A 27420-nucleotide genomic window follows, 5' to 3' on the forward strand; every position below is an offset into this window, starting at 1 on the left:
TAGAATAGATAAACAAGACTATACTATATAGCACAAGGAAATATATACAAGATCTTGTGGTAGCTCACAGTGAAAAAGAATGTTGACAATGAATATATGTATGTTCATGTATAACTGAAAAATTGTGCTCTATACTGGAAACTGACACAACATTGTAAACTGACTATAATTCAATTTAAAAAAAAACAGCAGAAGAAAGAAGGTTCCTAACTCAGTTCTCTTGAAGACTTCACAACACTTCCACACTACTGGTGAGCATACAAATTTGTACAAACACTGGAAAGCAACTTGGCATTATCTTTTAAAGCCTGTTGTGCACATACTCAACAACTCAACTATTTTACTCCAGAATAGAAACTCTGAAGAACCCCTCGCTGTGTGCACCTGTAGATGTAAATATGAGTATTCAATACACTAATATTCATAGAAACGCTGTCTTGTAATAGCAAACCATGTGAAAATAACCCCAATGTCCTTCAATAAGAACATTCAATAAACTGAGGAATAGCCACACCATTGAATATTATAGTGATGAAAATTGAGATTAGAGCTACATGAAAAGAATTAGAGCTCAAATCTACACTATAGCCAAGCCTTAGAAATACTGAGTAAAAAAAAAATCAAGTCCCTTTAAACTATATACACTATGATGGCATTTTAGAAAGTCCCAAATCAGACAGAAAAACCCAATGTATCATTTAAGAAAATGCATATATATGATAAAACTATTTTAAATAAAGTAATGAAGTGATAACGAAACCTAGGATGCTGACTACCTTTGGAGAGGAGGCAGATTGAGAAGGAAGAGGGGCACACAGGTAGATTGGAGATTAGTGGCCATCTTTCAGTTCATCATGTGAATGGTAGATACATGTCTTAATTATTATGATGATTTATAACTTTTATACATTATGTATTTTATATATATCAGTCATTAAATAATAAAATTTAAATAACCAAAACCCACTTCGGTTCTTAAAAGGCAACTTAAAACATCAAAAGTTATGACTGATTCCTGTCCTCTTCACTCCTTTTTGCTGATATGTTTCATGGCTTCATTTATGGTTTATCCACCCTTCCCAGTCTCCCCAATGTCTTACTCCAAGAACTCTGGCTTAGCCTCTGGTTCATGCTCCCAATCACCCACATCACTCGTTAAAGATTCAAAGGAAATAATACATATTAACTATCTGTATGCTATGTATTTTTTCCCCTCATCAGACATGAAAATGTAAACTTAACTCCAAATCACCAAACTAGAGTGTAGCAGATTAAGATCTGACCCAAGTTTCACCTTCCTACTTGTATCCCGATATTAGTTTCTAACAACAATACACTAGTGCATAAAGCCCCATCTCACAGTCTTAAAAGTCTCTCTTGAAAACACACCCGGAGCTAATTCAAGGTAGTGGGTTGAGCACTGTATTTACTTCCCTTCCCAGGCCAAATCCTATGGAAATGAGGGAATGATACATGCTTAAAGAAAGAATGAATTCAAAATCATGTTAGAAAATAAGAATGAATACAACAAGTAGAAGCAAAATAACTGAGGCATTCAAGAAAGTGAGAGAAACCTAATGGAAAAATTAGCAAAAGTTAACAATAGGCAATTCATGGAAGGCTAATAAACATATCCTTATTAATAATAAAATATAAAATAAAGCAGCAATGAGATAAGGATTCTATTGTTTGATGTTTCTATTTGCTCTGGCTCATGATACCTTGTTTCTTTGTGTGTTCTTTAATTTTTGCCTGTGAACTCATGCCTTTTGAATTAGATCTTTCATAATCCTCTAAAGTCTGGATTTATGGACGTTATTCCAAAGAGGATCTTTGCTTCAGCCAAGTGCATCAGGATGTGACCAACCCAAGGCTATCCTAAAATAAGTTATTGGTTTGAGGTATTTTAGGGCATTACAAGTAATACAAATTTGTCTTAAACACTCATAAGAGGGATGGATCTATTTAGGAATTCTCTGGGGATATTTTCCAATCTCATTCCAGGGCCAAGGTAGAGAAAAGAAAGTTTTCTTTCTGCAGTACTGTTTTTCTTTAACTTTTAACAAATTTACCCTTAAATTGCAGGTACGGCACTCTGAGGCTGTAGCATTTTGCAGGTATCTCTTAGCAGACTCCACACATTGAACAGGCCCTAGACTTGGTCCAGGCTCTGTACATCCATCAAAATAGAAACCCAAGGCATCAGGTTTTAGCAGGTACCCTCAGGAAGAAAGCCAGCTTTGGCGTTCCTTGTCTTTCTAATTCCTGCTTTTGGGTCACACTTTGTTTTGTTTTTTTGTTTTTTTTTGTCAACTAAGTGATATATTTCAAATGGTGTCTTTAATAATTTAACTAACATATTTAGTTGTTTTTCAGTATTCACATATTGAATGGCACCATAGTGCCAGAAATAAAAGTCTGTTTTTATTGGTTTTTATTTTGGTTAATCACCTTTCTAAAGGAATGTAGTATGATTCTTATTCATGGAGAACTCATAATCTAATAAGGGTATGTAAGAGTGAAACAAAATTCAAGCATACTGTAAGAATGACATCAAGGGAAGATGACACAGTGACACAGTACAGAATGTACTATGTATGGGAAGCATCAAATGTAGAAAATAAAAGTCCCCATTTAATTGATTAAATAGCAGTTAAATTCTGAATTAAATGAATTTGGGATTTGTAGAAAGAAAAGGTAACTAAAATAGCACCTTACGGAAAGGGGAGATTTTCTGTGTGAAGTATGGAAAAATGAGGCTGGTAAAAGGAAATTCAGTAGTATCATACAGGTAAAGCATTTTGTGGGTTTCATAGAAAAGCTTTAATTCAATTGATAGTAATAAACAATAAACTTTTAATGGGAGTGATGGTATAAGCAGTATTAGTAAAAAAAAAATCATTTGAACCACTCTGAGCTGGAGAGAAGCAAGCAGAGAAAAGATATAAAGGGGTTTCTTCAGTCAGCATGAAAAAAAATTAAAGGGCTGAACATAGAAAACCACAGATATGAAAACAAAACACAGATAAGAAAACAAGCAAAATTTCGAGGAAAAATAGAATGTAAGAGTAGGAAGAGTTAGATCGGCAAAATAGCGTTCATAGGAATTCTACTGCAAGATGGCAGCGCCTATTTATATGGAAGATCTGGTTAAGAAACTAGGTTTCCATGTATTAAACTTCATATAGTCTTAGGCATCCAAGGAGAGTTTAACTAAGCTCTTTCAGGCCCCATTTTTTCCACCTGTTAAGTCACTGCACCTGCGCCCTCCTGACTGTACAGCATCTCTGTGGACAATCACATCTAAGATGCTTAACTAGCTCTCTAGGGGGATGTTCCTCAACCTACATATTCAGCTGGAGAGCTCTTTATTACGCTCCATACTCACATATCCAATGGCTTCTTAGACCTCTTTTTTGAGAATTAGTGTTAAAGCAGCACCTCCATCTTTGAATAGCTAATAAGTGGAGTCATTACCTCTTTCCCTACACTGACTCCTATTCCTGTATCACATCTCTCCATAAATCACACCATCATTTCATCTGGCACAAGACTGGAAATCATCCTTGAACCCTCCTTTTTTCCTACTAACAAAATCTCATTAATGACCACGAACTGATGAGATTAACTCCTTAAGAATTCTGATTTGCCCCTCTCCTCTCTACCTCTACTGTCGCTGGCTTAGTTTAGGCTCATATCATGTGTCAGCTGGGTTATTTCAATTGTTTGCTAATGGGACCCTGGCTCTAGGTCCATGTGCCTTTAATGAATACTTCCCACTGCACCAACAGTGTGTCCTTCCAGCAACAGAAATCTGATCACATTACTCCTAGCAGGCTTAAGAGTCTTCACCACCTTCCCTACTGACAGATGCTCATGATTCTCAAGTGAAAATATGGAAACTCCAGATGTGTTACTCCAGGAAGGCAAGGTCCTTTGGTCAAAAACCACTGCTGTTGTCAACCAGCATTACTGATAGGAATGGACCACTTCAGTGTGTCTCGAGGAAAAGATCGATCACCCTATAGGAAAAGGCCAACCTAGATGTCCAAGGATGTCCACTTTCTGGGTCCTGACAACATCTCCAGTCTCATCTCTCTCAGTGCATACTCCTCTATTTCCCCCCAAAATGGGACTCTCCATGTATCTGAGTCCTAACTGCAGTTCCCCAAGGCTGCTGGGCTGCCTCGTGCATTCTACTATTTGGTATTAGTTCTCTCCTTCCAGGATTCTCTTCTCCCACTTGTCTGTCTGACAAATGGCACTCATCTTTCAAGACTCACATTAAATGTCCATGTAATCAAATCCAATTTTTTCCACAAAGCCTTCCCAAGTCTCCACTACCATGACGACTCCCTGTCATGAGTACTTCTATCATTACACCAAGGGCATGCATTACTTTTACAGGTCTCTCTTTCCGCTAAGGAAACGTAGCTTCCTTAAGGGCAGGCTCTGTACCTTATCATGCTCTGAATCTTTGGCACCCAGTACAGTGCCTGGTGTCTAGCCATGTTCAGAGAAGGCTTGTTCAGTGACTGACAGAAAATGTAAGGACTCAGATTTTCTGCATAAAGATACTCTAAAAACACATTAAAAAAACTAGAGATACAGACCTGAATTTACCTTCATAGAAATGGCTGTTTCCACACATAAGCACCCAGGAGCCAGAATTACTACAGTAATACATGCATGCAATAAACACCATCTGATATATTCTTACATATTTTAAATTCTCTTTATCTTTTAATAATGCTATAATGATATGGTCAATTCTGCAAAGCCTAATAAAGAGTACATATTCAGGAAATATTAATTTGAAATAAATTGCTCTGGTTTGATATTTTGTGACAAAGAATTGATGCTCTATGTAAAATAGTTTGTTTCTGAAATTAAAAAAAAAACTTCTGGGATTCTCTTTTATACTTAACTATATTCATACCAAAAAAAAAAATCAGGACTCAAATTTATCAGTATCTAGAAATTTCAGATTATCAAAAAATAAACATATACATATATAAAAACAGACAGTCACCAAATTTCTTACATCTAAACTGTGTTACTGGAGGTCCAAGTTAAAGCTAGAGAAGCTGTATTTCGCTGACAAAAAATTTTAGGCCTTCGTAATAGAGTCAGAACCTTAATAACAAGGATTTCACTTTAGTGACATTCAAGATTGTACATTATATTTTTAACACATCAGACACAGCTACAATTATATTTATGTTAGAGCTGCAGTTTGTCAAGTGTCTTATTAGAGTGTTCTAAATGCTCGTCTGGGTAAATTTTGGTTTATTAAACAATTATAAGTTGTCACTCACTGTAAATGGATTTACTTGGTGAGTCGTATAATAAATACCACACTAATCGGGTAGAGACTTCTTAAAAAATAGAAGTTAGTCACCCTTAAGTAGGCCTATTTCCACTTAAAATTGACAGGAATAATCTCATGAAGAAAAGGCAGAGAACGGATATCAAGAAAGAAGGGTGTGGGGGAAGTTCTGAAATTACACCTTAATGGAGAAAAAAAGAACCAAAAAAAAGAAGGAAATCCAGTGCAGTAAGACTAGTGAATGTTAGTTCCTTGAGTGAAGAGGCACAGAGAGCTTCTGGAATGCCACAACCTCCCTTAAGCCCAAACAGGTTTGGTAAGAGTAACAACTACTGCATCTGACCTTTTACACACTGGTAGAAAGTGACATGATGACCCTTTGGAGGCAGGTTCATCGGCCCTGGGAGGATGTCGTGGAGAGCTGGCATCTGGGGGGATGGCAGCCATTTGGAAGGTCACATAGAGCTCAGCAGGGGTGTTCCAGTCCACCACTGCTGGTACAGGGATGAGCTTAGGGGTCCACTAATCAACTCTTTTTTTCTAATGGTTACGTGCATTTCAAGTGCATGTGGAAAAGCAGAACTACCACAGCAAATCCATGGTTTTGTGGGTGTTATGACTTGGGATGAGGCTGAGTTAAAAAAAAATGGTGGTTTTAAACATATTAAGTAAATAAGGATACGAGTGAAAGGCAGTTAAGGCAAACATACTAAAGGTGTCCTGCCAAGTACTAAAGTCAGAAAAACACTGGTATAAACTAATGAAGAAGTAACTGCTTTCAGATTTGTGACAGTGCATTTCTGGGGTCTATAAGTCAGGAATTGGGTAACATGAATCTAAATCCACCAAACAAATGGTATGAACGTCTGGATCACATCAAGAGTGCTTTGGTCTTGGAATGTAAGTGACCTGGAACAGAAACTCAGAAGTATCACCAAGAAAATTCCCATAGACTGCCCTTGATTATATGGCTGAGAAATAAAAGCTGATGACCAAACTCATATGTAGCACAAAATGTATTTACCTTCCTTTTTTAATCGTGTTCCTGCCAAGCAATGGCTCAAGGACTGGGTCGATCGTTTCCTCAAGGTTTTCAATTAAGACGACATCTCCAAAGGCCAAAGCAGTTTCAATGTCATTCAAAAACCTTAAAATTCAGTCAGAAGCAAAATAAGATAAAGAAGCACAGAGAAAATGTTCAAAATTACTTATATTAAATTATATTGAATTTAATATACTTTAAATGGTACAAACTAACTTAAGGAAATACTATTTTATAAAGTAGTATTCTTTGACTAGAATACATGGAAATTAAAGATTAGATTGCGAGATAAATTTCAGAATTATATTTTCCAAGTGAAATTCAATAGTATGAACTAAGAAGTTCATGTGTAATTTACTCACTTTAGACAATGATTATGGTTGAAATAAATGTAATTTGCCCAAACATCATAAATTTATTCAATAGGTCCTCTTTGGTTAAAAAATTCAAATGCTATTAAATGCCTTGTGGTTTTTTAATCAAATTTTCATTTTTAGATTCACTTTTAGATTCGATCATATAAGGCAGTAAACTATCATTTTATTTCACTCCCCCCCTCCAAAAGTAGTCTCTCCCCTTCAAAAATAATTTTCTCCAAGCATTCAGATAAGCAAGGCAGACCATTTATCTGCACAACTGCAGACATTTCTTATTTCATCTTACACATCAAAAGACGATGGGGGGCTGAAATGAAATATCAGGAAGTCTAAAATTATTCATTCAACATTTACTGAAGATCAGCTACATATGAGACAGCTTTCCACTTACCAGCCAACATTGTCATGCGGCCCAGTGACAGAAAAATCTCAGAGCAGATTTGGTTCTCAAAAGCGACATGTGAAGCCTGACTAAGAATTATCTCAGGCACTCAACGCTGGGACTTGAGCCATGTTAAAAACCTACTGTAGGCCAAAACATATTTAGGAATAAGACTGTAAACATCATTAAGCATGTAGGTGCAGGTGACAATTCTTGTGTTACTACGTGCCAAATGCCCTACAGAGGGTTATAATACATCATATTTCCTTAGGAAATTTTTCCTCTCACGTTCAGTGTTTGTTCTAACCTTCCTTCTAACTTCTTCAGGTAAGTGGATGCTGCCTGACATATATGCCCTTTTGACAGAGATACTTAATGTGAAATGTAAGCAGGCAGATAAACAAGCTGTACTCAACTGTCACATTTCAAAGTGGCAGAGAGTTCTAAGAAATGCCAGGACTTGGTAAAAATCAGACCCCTTTCCAGCAGCTCAACTGAAAGTCAACCCTTCAGATTTCACGTACTCTTTCTGGCCCAAGCATGTGACTCTCAGGGAGGTTCCATACTTATTCTTGATCCACTTAATTCCTTGCTGCTGGGGATCTATCATCAGGGGCCAGCGCTCGCAGTGGGTGAGGATCGCGGCGTTCTCGGTTGACATTCTGTCACTGGGCAGTCCTTCGTTATTCCAGGCGGCGACTGTGGCATCATCTGTCAGCATGGTCATCACGTCCAGCCCTTCAGTTATGGGAATGGAGACCTTTAAAATCAGAGTCAAAGGCAATCAACTGGCAGTGTGGTGGAGCAGAAGACTCAGCATGACAGCTGAGAAAACAAGAGACCAAGGGCAAGAGACCACATGCAAGTTCTCCGCTAACTCTCCAGAGCCAAAGAAAATTCTCATCAGGAAATATGATGAGACTCCATAAACCTTGCATTTACAGAATTTCTGTCAGCTGCAGCATTCAACATCTGGTTTGTTACCGCATCCATCTAGCTTCAAGCGACTTCACATACCTACAACCACCTCAACAAGGTGAGAGTGAATTTAGACTCCAGGAAGTATGACAGGACAACAGAAGTGTTATTTGCCCGATGGAGTAATTACCCCACATAAGCAATGATGAAATGCACCCTCTTGTGTGGGCATTTCATCTTTTTCTACAGGCCAGCACTACAAAAAGATAACTTTTTCTGGGACGGGGGTTAATGGCATGCATTCAGTCTCCTGTAACTCCATCAGCTCGCACCCGAGGAACTTAGATCACAGCCTCTACTTTCAGAGGGAACTGGAACTGTCTACACTGCGATGGCGGAGAGAAGCATTACAAAGTTGGGAGTTGTCTCCATTAAAAGAGAGAGAAGGAGAACTCTATTTTAAAGATAAGGATCAGTTCTTTACCAAAATTGATTGATTTTGCAAAAAACAAATTAAAACAAACAAAAAAACCCCCAAGGTTGTAGAAGGGAACTTATGAAGGAATTTATTCGATCTGTCATCCATCATCATACATTTATTGAGCACCTCCTGCATATGAAACGCTGTCTGGAGATACCACGATCAGCAAGATGAATACGGAGCTAGGCCCCTGGCTGTGTAGGGGGTGGAACGTGGACACCTGATGGAGTAGGCAGGGGAAGCTATAGCAGCAGCTGGATTTCTTGGTTAGCTCAAGAGCTTCAGCACACAGAATGCTGGAAGAAGCCCGACAGTAAAGCCGGCATGCAATTTGATGTCAATATAGGAGACGCAGCACAATATTCCTACTGTCCCTGGCAATGTTATCGTACAAATGAATCAAACTCTATCTCCCAGTGATAGGAACAAGGAGCCCTGGTATCTGACTCAACCAGCAAGTTATTTAGAATAAGCATCCTCTTATTAGCAAAAGCTCTGTGTCTTTAATTCCTTAGCTTCTACTTAATACAAGCAACTTGAAATAACGAGATAAAATAACTTTAATTTCTGATTCTATAAGGAGTAACAGAAGGTACACATGTAGATCTTGTGTCTGAATTCAATAGTGTGAATTGTTTGAGCACCAACTGTGTGCAGGGTGGAGCGCAGGGGATCAAAGAGAAGTCCCCTTTTGTTAACAGCCACTTTAGTCAGGGAAATAAAGCAGGCAACTCACATTAAAGAATACGATAAATACTGTAAAATACTTAGAGACTTAAATTTTTAGAAGTGAAGTTTAGGGTATTTTCTTTATCATATTAAATTCAAATAAGTAGTTGTGTGACTACATGCAGAAATTTTTTCATCAAAAATTATTTTGATGGTTACAGTACAGTTACCACTTTTGTAATAAATTTTAACCTCCGTTTAGACTAGGGAAAATAAATCTCAATTCATATGTATATTCTTTTAAATCCACTCTTCTTTGCAGAATTCCTTGAAGGAGTCTGCAGAAAAGAATAGAGTGTGGAAACCAAGTGCAAAGAGGAGGCCCTTGACACCCGAAGTCAGCCTCCCAAGTCAGCACGAATCCATCCAATAGCTTCCTTAAGTAGTGTCAGCACGTCAGTCAGGATGGAGCTGGGGCAAAAAAGGAAGGAGCCTCCCCTCTGGTTTTCTCAAAGCTTTTAGGAAATAGAAAAGAGCAGACTGGAAACACATACCCTGAGCCAAGTCAGACTCGTCCTAACACCAAATGTACATCAGAATCCACTGAGACCTGACCTAGTGGCACATTCCAAAGGAAAAAAGGGAACTTCTGATGAGGCAAGACTCCCAGTTTCTCCTAATATGATGGTAACAAAACAGCCACTATTGATAAGGCTTTAAGTGTTTACAAAATTTACTCATAAACATTCACTCTGTTCCTTGTCTCATTTAACTCCCATAGGAGTTCTGCAAAGTAAGTATCTCTCTCTTTCCCCCTTAGGACATTAAGGCTTTGAAAGGTTAACAACATGCCTAATAACTCTATGTATTTGTTCTGTCTCTAAACTGCTATGTGAGGTTAATGAGCAGAGCACAAATGCCTCCTTGAACTTGCCCACGTCTTCATCGGTCTGCTCAGGAGACGATAACTTTAGACGGAAACAATTTTGGACTACAATTTTACTTGGACCCTCAAGACCACGTATATCCAACCATCCCTGTCCTTTTCAGGTACCACCATGCTACTCTGTTTCTCCCCCTTCCATCCTCCAAACTCCAGCCCCCACTACTGTGCTTTCTGACAACACTTCCCATATGCCCTTCAGTGTCCTAGTCCTTTTGGGACCAAATTCCCTTGTTCCGTCTGCCTGCTTGTCCTAACTAAAACCCAGCTCTTCCCTAGGGCAGGGGCTCTCAACCCCAAGCTGTATATTAGAACCACAGGAGAGCTTTCAAAGCTGCCACCCTGACTCTAATGATTCAACTTCAACTGGCATCATATGTTTTCACTCCCACAAGATTTAAACATGAAGCTGGAGTCCAAGAACCACTGCCCTAGGGTCTCACTTCCCTTGAGGGCTTTCTTAAGTAGACAGCTCATTCTCTTAATACTCTCATTACTGAAAAGAAAAAAAAGTCTGTGGGAAAGAGCTGTCATTCTTCTTACTTCCCTGCAGATCATTCCAAGACCACAGCTCCTCCAACCTTAAGGAAAAAATGCCACCTTTGAGGTCCAAGGAGTCCAGCTATACAATCTCCCATGTGTCCTCCTCATATTAATTAGCTATTGGTCCTCTCACTTTCTAAGTTTAGCTGTTGACCTGTGATAACCTCAGTGCTCATGGAAACAACGAATCCACTCTCCAGCCCTGATAACCTTCATGCCAAAGCTCTATATTTCCTTTCCACCCTAGCCTTCTGGGGGAAGAGGTGGAAGGGGAGAAAACAACAGAACCAGCTGGGAAGATTATACACCAGCCCCATACCAGCCACACACCCCACCTGCAATGATGTTGGTATGTCTTGGTTGCGTACTATCCTATCTCCTCCTTTAGATGAGAAATGCTGCCCCAGACCCTGTAATAAGCTGAAAGAATTTCACTAGTGAAACCTAAACTTTTAATACCCAATTCTTTAAACATGATTCTCTCTACCTCTCTCACACCTTTCAACATAACACTCTTACGAACAGCATTAAGACATCTAGTCCTTTACTCACCATGTATTTTTCATTGTGGCAAAACACACATAAAACTTGTCATTTTAATCTTTGAAAAGTGTACAGTTCAGTGATGTTAAGTGCATTCACATTGTTGTGCAATCATCACCACCTTCCATCTGCAGAATTTTTTCATCTTCCCAAACTGACACTCCATACCGTTATATAGTAATTCCTCATTTCCCTGGCCCCGCCCCCAGCAACTACCATTGTACTTTCTGGTTCTATGAATCTGACTATTCTAGGTACCTCATATATGTAGAATGAAATAAAATATATGTCCTTTTATGACTGGCTTATTTCACTTAGCATAGCATCTACAAGGTTCATCCATGTTGTAGCTTGTGTCAGAGTCTCCCTCCTTTTTAAGACTGAATAACGTTTCACTGTATGTATATGCCATGTTTTCTTTATCCATTCATCAGCTGATGGCTATTTGGATTTCTTCACCTATTGTGAATAATGGTGCTATGAATAAATATACAAATAACTGTTTGAGTCCCTGCTTTTCCTGCCTTTGGGTAGTAGATTTCAGAAAGTGGAACTGTAGGATGAGGATATGATATGATATGATAATTCTACATTTATTTTTTTTTTGAGAAACCCTACCATACTTTGAATCACTAACTTCTAGCTACTCCCACTTCTCAATCCAACCTACATAGAGTCTTCTATTCCTTAACTGCTCTTCTGACTGTCACATGACCTTCCCTGCCTTTTCCTCCTGGCTCACCTGCATTTATAGCTTGCACCTTGGCTGGACTTGACATTCTCTGTCCTTTCTTTTTGCTGCCAGACTGTGACTATTGCTGCCAAAAGCTTTATTACTATGACTACAAATGTAGATTTTCCAAATTCATCCTTGATTTCTCAAAGCTGCTTGGAAACACTTAACATCTACTCTCCGACTGCCCTCAATGGGTATTTCTGATGTTTCTACCAGTCTCTTCAAAAATGTTCTCCGAGTCTCAATTTTCTTATCTTTGGCCAAGTGGCACTGCATCTTCCTGCTTCCCCGAGAGGAGAAAGCCCAGCAGTGACCACTGTGTCAGCCTTCTTTCTATCAGCATCTCTGCCTGGGTCCACTGTCTGGGACCCTTCCCTGGGTCTCCTTCCCTCCCGCCTATGTTGGAGGAGTCTTGCTTCTTCTATCTGAGGCTCATTCCATTTTCCTTCCTCCATATTCTGAAGCCCATCCCTTCTTCCCAGTTCCTGATGGACCGACCTCTTCACCCTTTTATCATCAGCATTTCCTTTTCCATTTCTTCTCCAGAAGCATAGAAACATGCTCTAGTCTCATTCATACTGAAAAAATAAACCCTTCACTTAGCTTCATGTCCCTCACTCAGTACTTCTGTTTATCTCCTTCCCTTCACAGGCCAATTCCTACAAGAACAGTCTGTCCTTTCTGCCTACTTCCTCACTTCCTAGGTAACTCGGGGACAACTGGCTTCTGGCTCATTACACCCTCGTGGTCACAAGAGACCTTCACATTTCCAAATCTGAGGACACTGTCAGTTGTCAGTTCTCTTCTCACTTGACTCTGTGGCTTTGGCATGACTGACTGTTCCTGTTTACACGCTTACCTCCTATGACACCACTCCAGCCTGGGGTTTCTCCCATCTCTGCTCATTCCTCATCCTCCTCTACTCCCTGTTTACATGTCAGCATGACTCAGGTCACTTCACTCGAAACCTCTTGCCGAGATGATCTCACCACATCTAGAGTTCCGAGGACCTACACTCACATTGATGCCTCCCAAATCTGACTCCCACCCAATAATGCTCTTATCCTGCTCTCTACTGGTTACTGACACCTGAATGTTTCAGAGATACCTCAGTGTTCCTAAAACCAAACCCATCATCTTTTTCCCCAAACTGATTTTAATCAGAGGGGGTAGCACCATCATATCCGTACTTTCTCCCCATCAATCCACTGCATTGTTTCATCAACTCTTTCTCCATGCCGCCTCTGGAGTCACCCCTCTTCCATGTCCACTGTCATTACCTTATTCAGTTCAATGTCTTCTGAATTACCATTCTAAGAGACAGCCTCAATTGTCAACAATTGGCTCTTCCCCTGCAAGTCACTGTTTCCTCTGTGGCCAATGTGAGCTTTCAAATTAGTAATTCTGACCACGTCACAAATCTGCTTAAAATCCTTCAGTAACTCCTCATGGTTAGGAAAAAGTTCCAACTTCTTTTCTTAGTTAACTATATGAGGGTTATAATATGGCCCCTAATTCTGTAATGTTCATCTATATTGTCCAGTTCATAATTATGAATCATTCATCTACATTTTAAGTAATTTATGCTTATTAAGTTATTAATGCTTAAATCAGTTGAACTCTTTATTTTCCATGAAGCCATGAAGGAGAGTCCTAACTGTATTTTGCACAAATGGTTGATCAGTTGTTCTATCACCATTTATTGAATAATCCATCACTTCCCCCATGGATATGCAATGTACATTTAAGCATATATTCATTTATTTAAAAGTACGGATTAATAGTCTGGTAGTTCCTCAAAAGATTAAACATAGAGTTACCATCCAGCTCAGAAAATGCCACTCCTGCTTATACACCAAAGAGACATGAAACATGTCCACACAAACTTGTACATGAATAATTCAAATGTTCATAGCTGCATTATTAATACTAATCAAACAGTAGAAACAACCCAAACGCCCATCAACTGCCCATTTATCCAACATTTATGAATGGATAAATGAAATGTGGGATATCCATGTAAGGAACATTAGTCATAAAAAGGAATGAAATATTGACACAAGTTACATCATGGATCAACCTTGTAAACATGCTAAGTGAAAGAAGTCAGTCACGAAATACCACAGATCTTCTGAGTTCATTCATATGAAACGTTTACAATAGGCAAATCTATAGAGACATAAAATAGATTAGTGGCTGTCTAAGCCCAGTAAGGATGGGGTGATTGGGGTTATAGCTAATGGATGTAGGGTTTATATGAGGGGAGGTGATAAAAATGTTCTAGAATTGACTACGATGGTAGTTGCACAACTCTGTGAATACACTAAACATCACTGACCTGTATACTTTAACTGGGTGAACTGTATGGCATATAAATTATATCTCAATGAAGACAAATACTGAGCATTCACAATGTTTCAGGAACCATTCTAGGATAGAGCAGTGACTAAAACACACAAAATAATTGCTTCCATGGATCTTACATTTTATCTGAGAGAGGGGAGAGATAGTAACCATAACAAACTTATAAATGAAATTATATTAGAAAGTGGTAGTATTAGAAAGTGATCAATGTCGTGGTGAAAAAAATGAAGTAGGATGAGGCATGTTGAGGGATAGAGACTGTAATCATATCTAGGGATTTGAAGGTGTTGTTTGAACAAAGACTTAACTGATAGAAGGGAGAAAAACATGTATAACCTGAGGGAAGACACTTCAGGACAGAGGAAACAGCTAGTGCAAAGGGCCTGAGGTTGGAGCATATCTGGTATAATCAAGGAAGGTGGCCAGTGTGACTAGAGCAAAGTAGTAAGGAAAGGAGTAAAAACAAGAGAGATAAAGAGAGATAGTGGGGCCAAATCATGTAGGATTCTTATAAGCCTTTGCAGGATTTCTAGCTTTCTGCTCTGAGTATTTGGGGAGTCATCAAAGGGATTTTAGAAGACAGTTCACTTAATTTGACTTGCATCTTTAAAGTCACATTGGCTGGTATGCTGAGATAAGATTTTGGAGAGAAATAACAGATGCAGAAGCCAGGAAACCAGTTAAGAGGTTTTTGCAGTAATCAAAAAGAAAGATAATGGCTTAGACCAGGATGGGAGCAGTGAAAATGGTCAGATTTTAAATACATGTTTAAGGTGTAGCCTAGACAGACTGCATGTGGATCTCAGAGGAAGAGTGACATCAAGATGAAAAGTTGAAAGCTTTCCTGCTAAAATCTGGAACAAGACTGTCCACTCTCACTACTTCTATTCAACATAGTCCTGGAAGTCCTAGCCACAGCAATCAGACAAGAAAAAGAAATAAAAGGGAACAAAATTGGAAGGAAAGAGGTAAAATTGTTATTATATGCAAATAACATGACACTATATATAGAAAACCCTAAAGACTCCACACAAGAACTATTAGAGCTACAAAACGAATTCAGCAACATAGCAGGATACAAGAGTAACATACAGAAATCTGTTGCATTTCTTTACACTAACAATGAAATATCAGAAAAGGAAAGTAAAAAAAAAAACCAGCCCCTTTTAAAATCATATCCAAAAAGTTACTTCAGAATAAATCTGACCAAGGAGGTGAAAGACTCATATACTGAGAACTATAAAACACTGAAAAAGGAAAGTAAAGATGACTTAAAAAAATGGAAAGATATGCCATGCTCTTTGAATTGGAAGAATTAATGTTGTCAAAATGGCCTCATGAACAAAACAATCTATGGATTTAATATAATCCCTATCAAATTATCCAGGACATTTTTCACAGAACTAGAATAACTAATCTTGAAATGTATATGGAATCACACAAGACCCAGAATTGCCAAAGCAACACTGAGGAAAAAGAATGAAGCTGGAGGCATAATCCTCCAAGACTTCAGACAATACTACAAAGATACAGTAATCAAAACAGCATGGTATTAAACAAAAAAAAAAAGAAGAAAAAGAACAAAGAAGGAAAGAAAGAAAAAGACAAATGAACATAAATACAAAACAGAAACAGACATATAGACATAGAATACAAACTTGTGGTTGCCAGGGGGAAGGGAAGTGGGAAGGGACAGACTGGGAGTTCGAAATTTGTAGATACTGACAGGCATATATAGAATAGATAAACAAGACTATACTGTATAGCACAGGGAAATATATACAAGATCTTGTGGTAGCTCACAGTGAAAAAGAATGTTGACAATGAATATCTGTATGTTCACGTATAACTGAAAAATTGTGCTCTACACTGGAAATTGACACAACATTGTAAACTGACTATAACTCAATAATAAAAATAAATAAATAAATAAATTTAAAAAAAAAACCAGCATGGTATTGACACAAAAACATACATATGGATCAATGGAACAGAATAGAGAGCCCAGAGGTAAACCCACAGACCTATAGTCAAATCTTTGACAAGTGAGGCAAGAATATACAATGAAGAAAAGACAGCCTCTATGGCAAGTGGAGTTGGAAAAGCTGGACAGCCGCATGTAAATCAGTGAAGTTAGAACACTCCCTCACTCCATACACACAAACTCAGAATGGCTTAAAGACTTAAATTTAAGACAGGACACCATACATTTCCTAGAAGAGAACATAGGCATAACATTTTCTGACATAAACCGTAGCAATGTTCTCCTAGGTCAGTCTCCCAGAAATAAAAGCAAAAATAAACAAATGGGACCTAATTAAACTTATTTACAAAACAGAAACAGATTCACACACACAGAAAACAAATTTATGGTTACCAAAGGAAAAAGGCGGGGGGGGGGGATAAATTATGAATTTGGGATTAACAGATATCTACTACTATATATAAAATAAACAAACAACACAAATCTACTATATAGCACAGGGAACTATATTCAGTATCTTTTAATAATCTATTAAGGGAAAGAATCTGAAAAAGAATATATACATATGACTGAATCACTATGCTGTACACAAGAAACTAACACAACACTGTAAATCAACTATACTTCAATAAAATACATATACATATATACATATTCCAGGAAACTTTAGAACTACTAGGCCAAGTGAAAACACAATTCTTGAGATTTTGACTTGAACCGAGTTACGTTACTTACTAGATTTTGAAGTTTTGATACATTCAGAATATGAAGTTTTCATTTCTAGGAACACATTAAGGACTTCTGACTTACTTTAGGAAATTTCTCTCCAAGGTGACCTTAAATATGTCAACAGCCATTAATAAATGACATGCTTAGTTTAGAGGTTTTACAAATGACACAAATCGTAGTCACTTGCTGACTGGTTAATTTACAAACTGTTAGAATCCACAGGACAGCCAAGTCAAACGGACAGCCAGAGACACTTAGGAGAACACAGAGCTCTAGAAAATGTCCTGTATGATATGCAGCAGTAAGAGGAGTTGCTTCTTGGAAGGGCAGGATGAGGGAACACTGCTGAAGGACAATTAATCAAAAAATTAACACTAATAAGCAATTTCAGCTCCACTTGGCCCGTGGCACATGTTCACACAGATGTGACTGTCTTTCTACTTTGCTGTGACTGAATTTAGAAGTAGTGGAAGATAAGTAGTCCAGAAACTGGAAACCTCTCTTCCACAGGACAAACATTTGTCAGGTTTCCTTAGCCCTTTCTGCCAGGGGTCTTAGAGACAGAAAGGTCTCTTCCAAAAGGATGTCCTTAATACAACTGGGAATGTCCTTCTTCCTTTAGTACAGCTATGCCCAGAGATGAGCAAGAGAAGGCTGGTCATGTTTTAGGATCTGTTTCTCAGTTCACATGGTGCTTATGTCCTCAAGAGAAAAGGAGAGAGTGTTGGGATAACTGAAAACAGACACAGGGTCCCCGAGAATTGTTAAGCCATAGTGAAACACAGGCATGCAGTTAAAACAAATGTTTGTTTAGCATACAGCATCAGACAATTATCATTTTGCTTTGGCTATATGTTTAGAATATTTATACAGTTTGGGTTAGTCAATCAATTTTTTAAAATTTTTTAATTAAACAAAATTTGTTCTTACTTTTCTAATTCAGAACAATCAATCTCATTTTAGTCTCCAAAACAAAATTTTATCTTTATGGAGCTCCATACTTGGAATTTTAAGTAAATAGGAAAATACAAATCAATTGATGGGAAACTTCCCCGAAACACATACCCTAAATAATGTTATACAAGCAATTAAAAATCCATTTTTAAAACTTAGATTAGAGAAGGCAAGTTTTCAATTTTAAAGAATGTAAAATGACTAGGTAGCACAACTTCACACCATCAAGACCACGACATGATCATAGAGTGTAGAGCAATTACAACATTAAGACAATGTGAAGTTCAATGGTTTGGACATCAGGAAGTAAGCGAATTTCCCTATCATCCTGGAAAGAATGAGAAAACTTTATGAATGATAAAGAATGCAGAGAGGGTCACAAAAAAGGCCAGTAGTCCATCTGAAGTCGTCACAGATTGATCCAGACAAAAACATCCACACAGAGGATGAAAGTTTGGAGATGCGGCTGAGAAACAGCAGTGAGAGAAGAATGTGACAGCAGATACACCTGACACTCACAGTGCAGTAGGAGGTGGACAAAATTAGCAGAATGCTTTATCCTCTGACATAAAATGCATGTGTACAGCAGAAGTACATAAAGAAAACCTTGAACGTTCGGGAGTAAGACAGACAACCTCTTCTAAAAAATATCTGGTATAAGAATATGACTTAATACTACAGATATACTAAAATAATTTAGTTACCAGAGAATTTCTCTTTTACAATTATTAATTATGGGATGCCTTTAATAACGAGCTTTCCCCTAAACATGAATTTTATTTAACTTGCAGAAATTCCATGGGCATGTATTTTTTTGTCAAGAAAACAACTATTGTGAAAACTGAAGCATAATTACCAACACAGAACACAAATATACAGAGATCTACCATTTCTCAAAGGCTGGATCTGTAACTGAAGAACTGGCTTCAATCAATTGAGATAACACTGCCAAGAAAAGAGTGGCCTGCAAGTCAGTGGTCTGGTTTCCTCTCCTTTATGACCTTATCCAGTCATTTCAACTTCCATGTCCCAGGTTTCTCATTTGCACAAGGATGATCTTAAACTAGACAATTTCAAACCTCCCAAATCTATTTCATTTTGCTTATGAGGCTGAATTTTCAAATTGAGGATGAGCTCTTTTTATACTTATATACAAAACGTTACACTTTTCACGTGAAAGTAGTCGTGAAAAAAAATCTTCGATAACTCACAATAGTAACCAAACAGTTTTATGTTATATGCTAACATAATGATCCAAATTTTATTTCAGTTATCAGTTTTGTTAAAAGCGGTTTTCCAACTGTATCTCTTTAGTTTATCTAAATAATTCTTACATTTTCCATCTCCCTAATGCAATCACTAAAATAAGAGAAATGGCAACACATAAGAAACGTCTCCATCAATACTAGAATTTCCAAGCAGGTGGTACTACAGAGGTACAAAAAACCCCAGAACATACACTGCTTTTACTACTGAAATTTCAGTATGAGGCTTCTACGTGTGGCCACTGCCAGGAAACGAGCTTACCTTTTGTCGAAGAAAGGGAACCCACATGCAGTCTACCAGTTCCTGGCGATACTGTCTTGTAAAGCATCCAACATAAGACACAAATGCTGCTGTAAGGAGAACATCTCCACAGAGTGTCTTCTCTTGAGCTTCAAAGGATTTAATCGCCTGACCCCAGCGAATCTTCTCTGACTGCAAGATAAGATTACTCTGATGTAAACTGCAGGGTGAGCATCAACTCAACAAATGTTTAATGTAATCACCTTACACGCGGTTTAAGTCTATGTCGCTCTGCACGGCCTTTGGAAGGAACGGAACACAACTGGATGGCATAACTATGATAACCATTCATACCTGTGGACCCATCATTACAAAGGTGCTCGTATAACACTTTTCAGTGGAGTTCATGACAATACGACATTAGATCTTGAACATCTCCTTCCTGTTGGATGCCCTAACTCTTTAATTATGATTGAGGTCCTTCTTAAATAGTCACAGTCACCCTCCTGTCTCTCTGGGAGTGTGGAACCAAGGGGTGCAGCCAAGACAGAGTAATGTTAGGATTTTTAACGGCAACTTGGCTGCTCCACTCCTCCCACTTAGCAGCAGTCGTACTAGTGGTACTGCCCTAGGCAAACACTGTGCTAAACGTACAGGGTGTGGGCTGATTACACAAAAAGGGAAATGGCGACAGCAGGTATGTTAATTAACAAAAATATAAAGCTGAAAGAGTCACTTCACCAGGATTCTATTAATTAAAAAATAGTGCTGGTAGTTACTAAATTCAGGTCATTTTTCTAATATAATCACTCAAACAGTGGGAGAACTTATAGCTAATGTGAAAAGACGGACGCAGGAAGCCTTGAAGACAGTATGCTCAGCGAATGCTGTTCAAGTCCTCAGATCCAGCTGAATGGCCATTTAAGATCTGATTTCCAGGTTAAGTATGTGGAGCCCTTAATATTGGATTTGAATAAAACTGCAATAAATATCTATGGATTGACTGAACTGCAGGATAGTTCACTAATTCACTCTGATTCAATACATGCTAAAATTTAATACCACATTCCATTCTAAGAACATGCAAATTAACAGTAACTAGAAAAAAAAACCCAGGAAATTGTAATACAAGCACAGAAGAACCCTGTGGAATTTAGCTTTTCTCATGAAAGAAGAGAGATCACAGAAAGCAAAAATATGTCAGAACAGACTGAAATTCCAGTTCACTACAAGCCATCACAATACCCACAGCACTGAAGTAACCAAACTAGTGGGTGAAAATGGTTCTGAAAGCTACTTTAAGATAGTTTCCTTGCTTTGCTTGATAAAGATCACCCCAAATTAGCTCTATAATTAAACACTAGGGAACTACAACTCCCTTGCTCTCTTAACAGAATTCATTACTTTCCTTCTTCAGCTATAGATAATAAACCCATTAATTTTGAAGAAGAATCTCTCATTTGCCTTCCCTCCAACTTTGTTGCCTTTGGTTAGTAAATGATAAACAATAAAGTGCACCCACCTCATTCTCCAAAACAGGTTTGGAATTGAAGATTTACCAAACATAGACTTATCGGCAATTGAAATCGTCAATAATTTCACTATACCACCCATGCAACATAAATCATTACTGACACCGGCTAACAAGGGTTTAAGAGTTGGAACATGTCCTGTAATAAATTTCTAGACAGTTAAAAATCACTATAATTTTATTCTAATGCATTATAGATTGCCTGTAATGTCATCCTGGCTGGGGTGACCCATTTCTAATTTTGAACAGCTGTTCAGCTCCGGAGTTAGTTAATGATTAAATATAAATTGCCTGATTTATTAGTCTGAATGGTTGAGACTATAGCTTCCAGGTCAATGCTATATAGACAAAATCATCACTCTTGACGCTTTTCCCAAGTTAACTGTCTCCTGTTCTAGTCAGAAATAATTTATCCTCAAAGGAAAAGGTCTGACATCCTCCATTAATCCTTTAAAAATATATATACACACACATATGTATTTTTTGTTATTTAACATTATTCAACTATTTTTCCCTCTCCTGTTTTAAATTATCATGACTAAATAAAGCCTTTGGAAGACACTGCTAGGTATTAGAGATACATCATAGAACCTATTTTTCCCTTGATAAAACTTTCAGACATTCTGAAACTATTTCAAGTAAGTCTAATAAAACGACACTTTTTCTGTTTCTCAGGTCCCTCATAAGTGGTAAACACTTCCGATTGCTTAAATCTTATCAGTTTAAATGGAAGCAGGTATAAACGCCACTAGTAGCTGTGAAATTTCTCAACTGATCTAGGACAAGAGTCTTCAAAAGGCCCCAGAATTTTTTTAAACACAAAGGCTCCCCAAATTCACCCATTCATTCATTCAACAAATCCTATTGGTGCCTATGACGTTCCAGGGACTATTCTACACACTTGGAATCTAGCACTATAGAAAACAAGTGAAAACAAATCCTGCTCTTGAGAGCTTATTCTCTAGTTAGGAGAAAAAGATCACCAAAAAAATATGTATTCATATATATACATACACAAGTGTGTGTGCCAAGTGATGACAAATACTATGAAAAAATAATAAAGCGGAGTAAGTGGAAAGAGCTATAGAGTTAGTGTGTGTGTGGGTGAGTGTATGGGTGTGTGTAGGGGGCAGGGCACATGCTCTTTTTCGTAGGGAGATCAGAGAAAATCACATGATAAGGAGAACTTTTCGCAGACACCGAAGGAAGTTCTGGAGCCTGTGATGTCATTACCCGGGAAGGTGTAAGCAACACGGAGGAAACAGGCAAAGGCCATGAGGCAGGAGAGTGACTGGCAGTGTGAGGAAGGACAAGGAGGGCGGTGAAGACAGAGCAAGAGGGAAGGTGGCAAAAGCGAGGATAGAGGTTCCAGGAGCCAGATCATGGAGGACCTTGTAGGCCAGGTAAAACCTCTGGACGGTACTTCGAGTGAGACAATTAGTTAGGGGGGAATTCTGAGAGAGCACTGACGTGAATGGACTTAATTGTTTACAACATCACTCAACTGCACTAGGGGAACGGGACCTTGGGGAGGAGGGTAGTAGTAGAGGGTGGGTGGTACCCCAGGGGAGAGATGGTAATAGCCTGGACCAGTGAGGCGAGGCTAAGGCAATGAGAACACTGGGATTCTGAATGGACTCTGAAGGTAGAGTCACTACAATATATTGATGGATTAGATATGAGTCATGAGAAAGATCAAAAAGTCAAGGGTGATTCCAAAGCTTTGGCCATGACAACCAGAAGAACAGACTTGCTGTTATGGAGATGGAGTGGGGTGAGAGGATTTTGCAGAGTGAACTATGAGTTTGTGTATAGTAAACTATAGAGTTTCAGAGGGATGATGAATTTAAATTTGTAGTAAATTTAAATTAGATTTTTAAAAGTCTATTTACTATATTTATAAAAAATTAAGCTATCACCCAGCTCAACCCATCTTAACATACATGTATCCCTCCTTTCTTGATAAGAGAACTCTGATTTTGAGAAGAATGTTAATGTGTCCAGCCTCATGGGATAAACGGAGATTGGCTAAGCCAATTGTGATCAATCCATTTCCCACTTTTTCTGCCTCCTTTGCAGCTAGACAAGGTTACTCCAGTTCTGGCTAAAGAAACTGAAGAGGCAGTGTCCTAGAGAGGCTTCCACAAAAAACTTCAGTTTTTCTTATAAAAGGAGAAAAATTCAGCTGCTACAGATTATTCTCTCTCTCCTGAATGTGAAAGTGCAGTGCCCATCTGTGACCATAGTGCAAAATCTGTGAGGGCGAATGACCATGTATTAAGTACGGAACAATGGAAGGCTGCAGAGAGACTAGGGGTCTGATCACTAGTTACCTGAATCTACACTGATAATGGTCCACCCCTGGAATTTTTTTAACATGTCAAAAATAAACTATTTGTTTAAGCCACTGTAAATCAACTTTTCTATCACCTTCAGCTAAATGCATTTCTAATAGTGCAGTTACATACTTTTAGGTAGCAACTAAATTAAAAAAACAAATTTTATTAAGATTTAATTCATATATCATGAAATTCACCCTTTGAAGTACACAATTGAGTGGTTTTGAATATATTCACAGATTCCTGCCATCATCCTCAGTATTTCAGAATGTTTCCTCACACATGAGAGAAACTCTATACCTTTAGCAGTCACTCCCCAACTCCCACCCCCTTGTTCAGCCCCTGGCAACCACTAATCTACTGTCTCTCTAGATTTGCCCATTCCGGACATTTCATATATATGGAACTATACAATATGTGGTGTTTTTAAAATTTTTTTTAATTGAAGTATAGTTGATTTACAGTATTATGTTAGTTTCAGACGTATAGCAATGTGATTCAGTTATACATATATACACACACACATACATATTTCAAATTCTTTTCCATTACAGGTTATTACAAGATATTGAATATTGTAGCCTGTGTTATACAGTAAATCCTTGTTGTTTACCTATTTTATATTTACTAGTTGTATTTGTTAATCCCATGCTCCTAATTTATCCCTCTCCCTGCTGCCTTTCCCTTTGGTAAATACAAGTTTGTTTTCTATGTTAATATGTGGACTTTTGTGTCTGCCTTCTTTCACTTAGCAAGATATTTTCAAGGTTCATTCATGGTGTAGCATGTAACAGTATTTCAGTCTTTTTTATAATCAAATACTATTCAATTGTACGAATATACTACACACAAGAGAGCAAATTAAATATGTGACTCACTGATGTCAAAAGGCTATATGTTCTTCCACCACTCATGCTCAAACAGGAGAAAGGTAAGAAGAACTATTTAAAAAATCTTTATTTAATGGAGTAACTATTCACATTAGCATGTCAGTCATCTGTAAAAAGATGTCACAGAACATAAGCCAAGCAGGCTTAGCTTGAGGTAATGTTCTGTTGGTAGAACTCAATTGCAAATGTGTATTAAAAGAACCAGACAATAGTTTAATACCACAGCTACCTAACAGTGGCCCTGAGTTTCTGACATATTTTAGGAAAACCACCTGAGTCCATGGCTACATACTGAAAAATACACAGAATCAATTACTTTCTTTTGGTAAGTCAGAACTACAGTGTGAATGATGATTACTCCCCTTTGTTGCTGATTCCATGTGAGTTTGTTAGTATTGACAACAAATAGAGACAAACTTCCCCAAAACTAATTCAGAATATTTCAGTTAGAACTTTGGAAGAAAAGGTTAACTTGCCTCAAGCTCAGTGACAAGTCTGTTAGCTAGTTCGATAGTTTTGTTGGTTTGGTTCACCTCTTCTTGACACCGAAATTTCTCGGCTATTGCTTTTTCAAATGAAGCTGTAAGTCTGCTCAGATTTCGATCCAAATCCTAAATAAGAGTCAAAATTAACTTTTGAGTCCTTTTTAGATGAAATGGAAACATTATCATCATTTTAAAACACCTATGAGCTTAAGGTAAATGAAACAAACCTCTTTCCCTCCTTTGACCTTTGCTCCTTTAGGACACCTGTGCTAGGGAAGATGGGAAGAGCTGCTCTCAATAAATGCATCAGGGTCACCCCAGACACCCAGGTCACCCCAGATGGCAGGGTCACCATGCAGTCTTCTTGCCTTCTCCCTACACTGGGCAGAGCGCAGACAGCGACTGGGGCAAATGGACAGGCCCTTTAGACTTAAACACACCCTGGGTGCACTGTGCCCTCTCCCGTGCCTAAGCTTCATTCTCCAGGACTGCTTTCATTAATGATAAGGGACACTTATTGGTTCTCCACCTACTGACCCTCCTTCCATCTCTCATTGGTCCATAACTCAGACAAACAAGACGGGTGTTAACAGCTGACCCCTTTAGACCTCAGCAACCTGACCCCACATAGCCAACCAGATTTTCTCTTCTGGAAACTTGAGACTGAAAGTCAGGGGTATATGTCATTGTCTTTAGCATCAAAAGACCTGGGAGGATGTGTGAATTTCAGAGGGCTTCATTTAGAAAGAGACCATCTTCCCCCGGGTGCACAGGAAAACAGGGGAAACCATTCTGGAGAAAGAGAAAGACTGAAAGGGAAGTAAGATGAGAAGTTACAGAGTCCTAACATGTTCACGGCAGCTTCTCATTTCCTGGACCCCTTTCCTCCTGAGACCCAGTCATGCTTTTCTCCCCTTAGGGTCCAGAAGCCATTCTGGTCTCCTTTCTGGCTCAAGGTTTTCTGAGCGAGTTTCTATTACATGCAGCCGACAAAGCCTTGGCTAAGCTATCACACACTCGGGAGACTCCTCGTACTGCAGTATCTTGCTACCTGCCAGTCCTGACCACCCTAAATAAGATTACAGCATTGCTCTTGTAAATACGTGCGAAGTTCCAAGAGACTGTAAAAAGCAAACGTGTAGAACATACCCCATTTATAATATAAAGGTGCCTATATTTGTCTAATTATTATAGTATTAATTCATATCATTAAAATAGTACCTTCCAAAAAAGAAAATATGTTAAAATTAACATGCAAAATAAGATCAAATTGATGAGACCTAGGGGAGATTATACAAAACTAGTTAGAAATCAGATTAAAATAAATATGTAGAGGTCTACTTTATTTAAAGTACTTGTGGTTTGACATAGAATACAAACTTGTGGTTGCCGGGGGGAGGGGGTGGGAAGGGATAAACTGGGAGTTTGAGATTTGTAGAATCACACATGTCTGTCCTGGGCATCCTCATCATTTTTTTACAAACATTATTAACTTGCTTCTAATGTTTACAGAAAGCCATTAACAGCAGACAATAACATTTTCCTTCAGGTTTTAGTCAAGCTGACAGTTTTTGACCAAAGAATGAAGACAATTTTTAGAAAATCAATTTGTTTAATCCTTAATTTGTCTAAATCAGCTGTTGTTGACTTGTTTTTCTTTCAACACTCACTAGGATTTCTTGAATAGTATATACTTGATGCTGTGGTAGGAATAGGCAGATTGAACAGTAAGGAGGGGGTGAGGAGTGGTCAGAATGGTCTATCAGAGGAAGCACTCTTCAAAGATGGGGTGTGAATTATGAGAGGTGCTGAAATTCTCCATGTATTAAGGAGAACACTTTTGTGGTTATTAACCATCTTATTAAAATAATAATCATAAAAATAACTTATAATTATTGAATAGGAAAATGAGAGCACAATTTAATCCCTTCCTGGTATATGGAAGGAGTCAATGCCTGGGGCTCTGCTCTGGGAAGATGATTTTGCTCTTCTTTAGAGAACCAGCCCTGAAGTCTGGAAGGCATTCTGTATTAGAAAGTGTCCCCACCCTTTTTGTCTTTTGGCCAGAATGACAAGTAGTGGCCCTGTATACAAGCAGGCCAAGTTCAAGTCCTGTTCCGTAAGAAGCTGGACTTGGCTGCCTGGCCCCTGTGAGGACCAGAGTCCTGGCACAGTGATAGCTGAGTTCACGGGCTCAGAGACCCACAGCAGGATTCACTCCAAGATGGGAACATCCTCCCACTGTTCCTTATTCTTCACACTCTACACCCATGATCTGCACACCAGTGATTCCTGAATCTACATTCCTGAGCCAGGCTTCTCTTTCAAACTCTAGTTCTGTCCCCTGATCACCTACACATGGGCTTTCTATACAAAGAGAGTGGGAACAAAAATTCATGAAGCACTGACAGCAAACTGCACACTGAATAGCACCTCAATACACCAGAACTCATAGGTGGGAAGCAACAGAAAGCACCTCCAGCTCATTTCAGCTGAAGGGAATTTCCTAAAAGTGGGGGAGCTCTTCCAAGGAAACGAAAGGCAGAGAACCACATCCTTAGGAGCTCCAGAGAGTCTTGGGAGCAGGAACTTCTTCAGAATTTCACCTGGACACTATCTCTACAATGGAGGAACTCCATTTTCAGGCTTAAAAACTTTTGCCAATGATTCCAATT

At 38.4% G+C, this 27420-nt stretch overlaps 1 protein-coding gene across 1 annotated transcript in view; it reads right to left on the reverse strand.

The window, feature by feature from the left end:
* The window catches only part of DNAH11 (dynein axonemal heavy chain 11), a 275861-nt gene that overhangs the window by 56080 nt on the left and 192361 nt on the right, over positions 1–27420 (reverse strand). The window contains exons 62-65 of the mRNA XM_072964862.1: positions 24737–24871; positions 19522–19692; positions 7655–7890; positions 6354–6476 (exon numbers count right to left, since the gene is read on the reverse strand). Of these exons, the coding sequence (XP_072820963.1) occupies positions 6354–6476; positions 7655–7890; positions 19522–19692; positions 24737–24871 (665 nt within the window). The remainder of the gene's footprint in view (positions 1–6353; positions 6477–7654; positions 7891–19521; positions 19693–24736; positions 24872–27420) is intronic.

The sequence above is a fragment of the Vicugna pacos genome, chromosome 7 (assembly GCF_048564905.1).
Source record: "Vicugna pacos chromosome 7, VicPac4, whole genome shotgun sequence".
Taxonomy (NCBI): Eukaryota; Metazoa; Chordata; class Mammalia; order Artiodactyla; family Camelidae; genus Vicugna; species Vicugna pacos.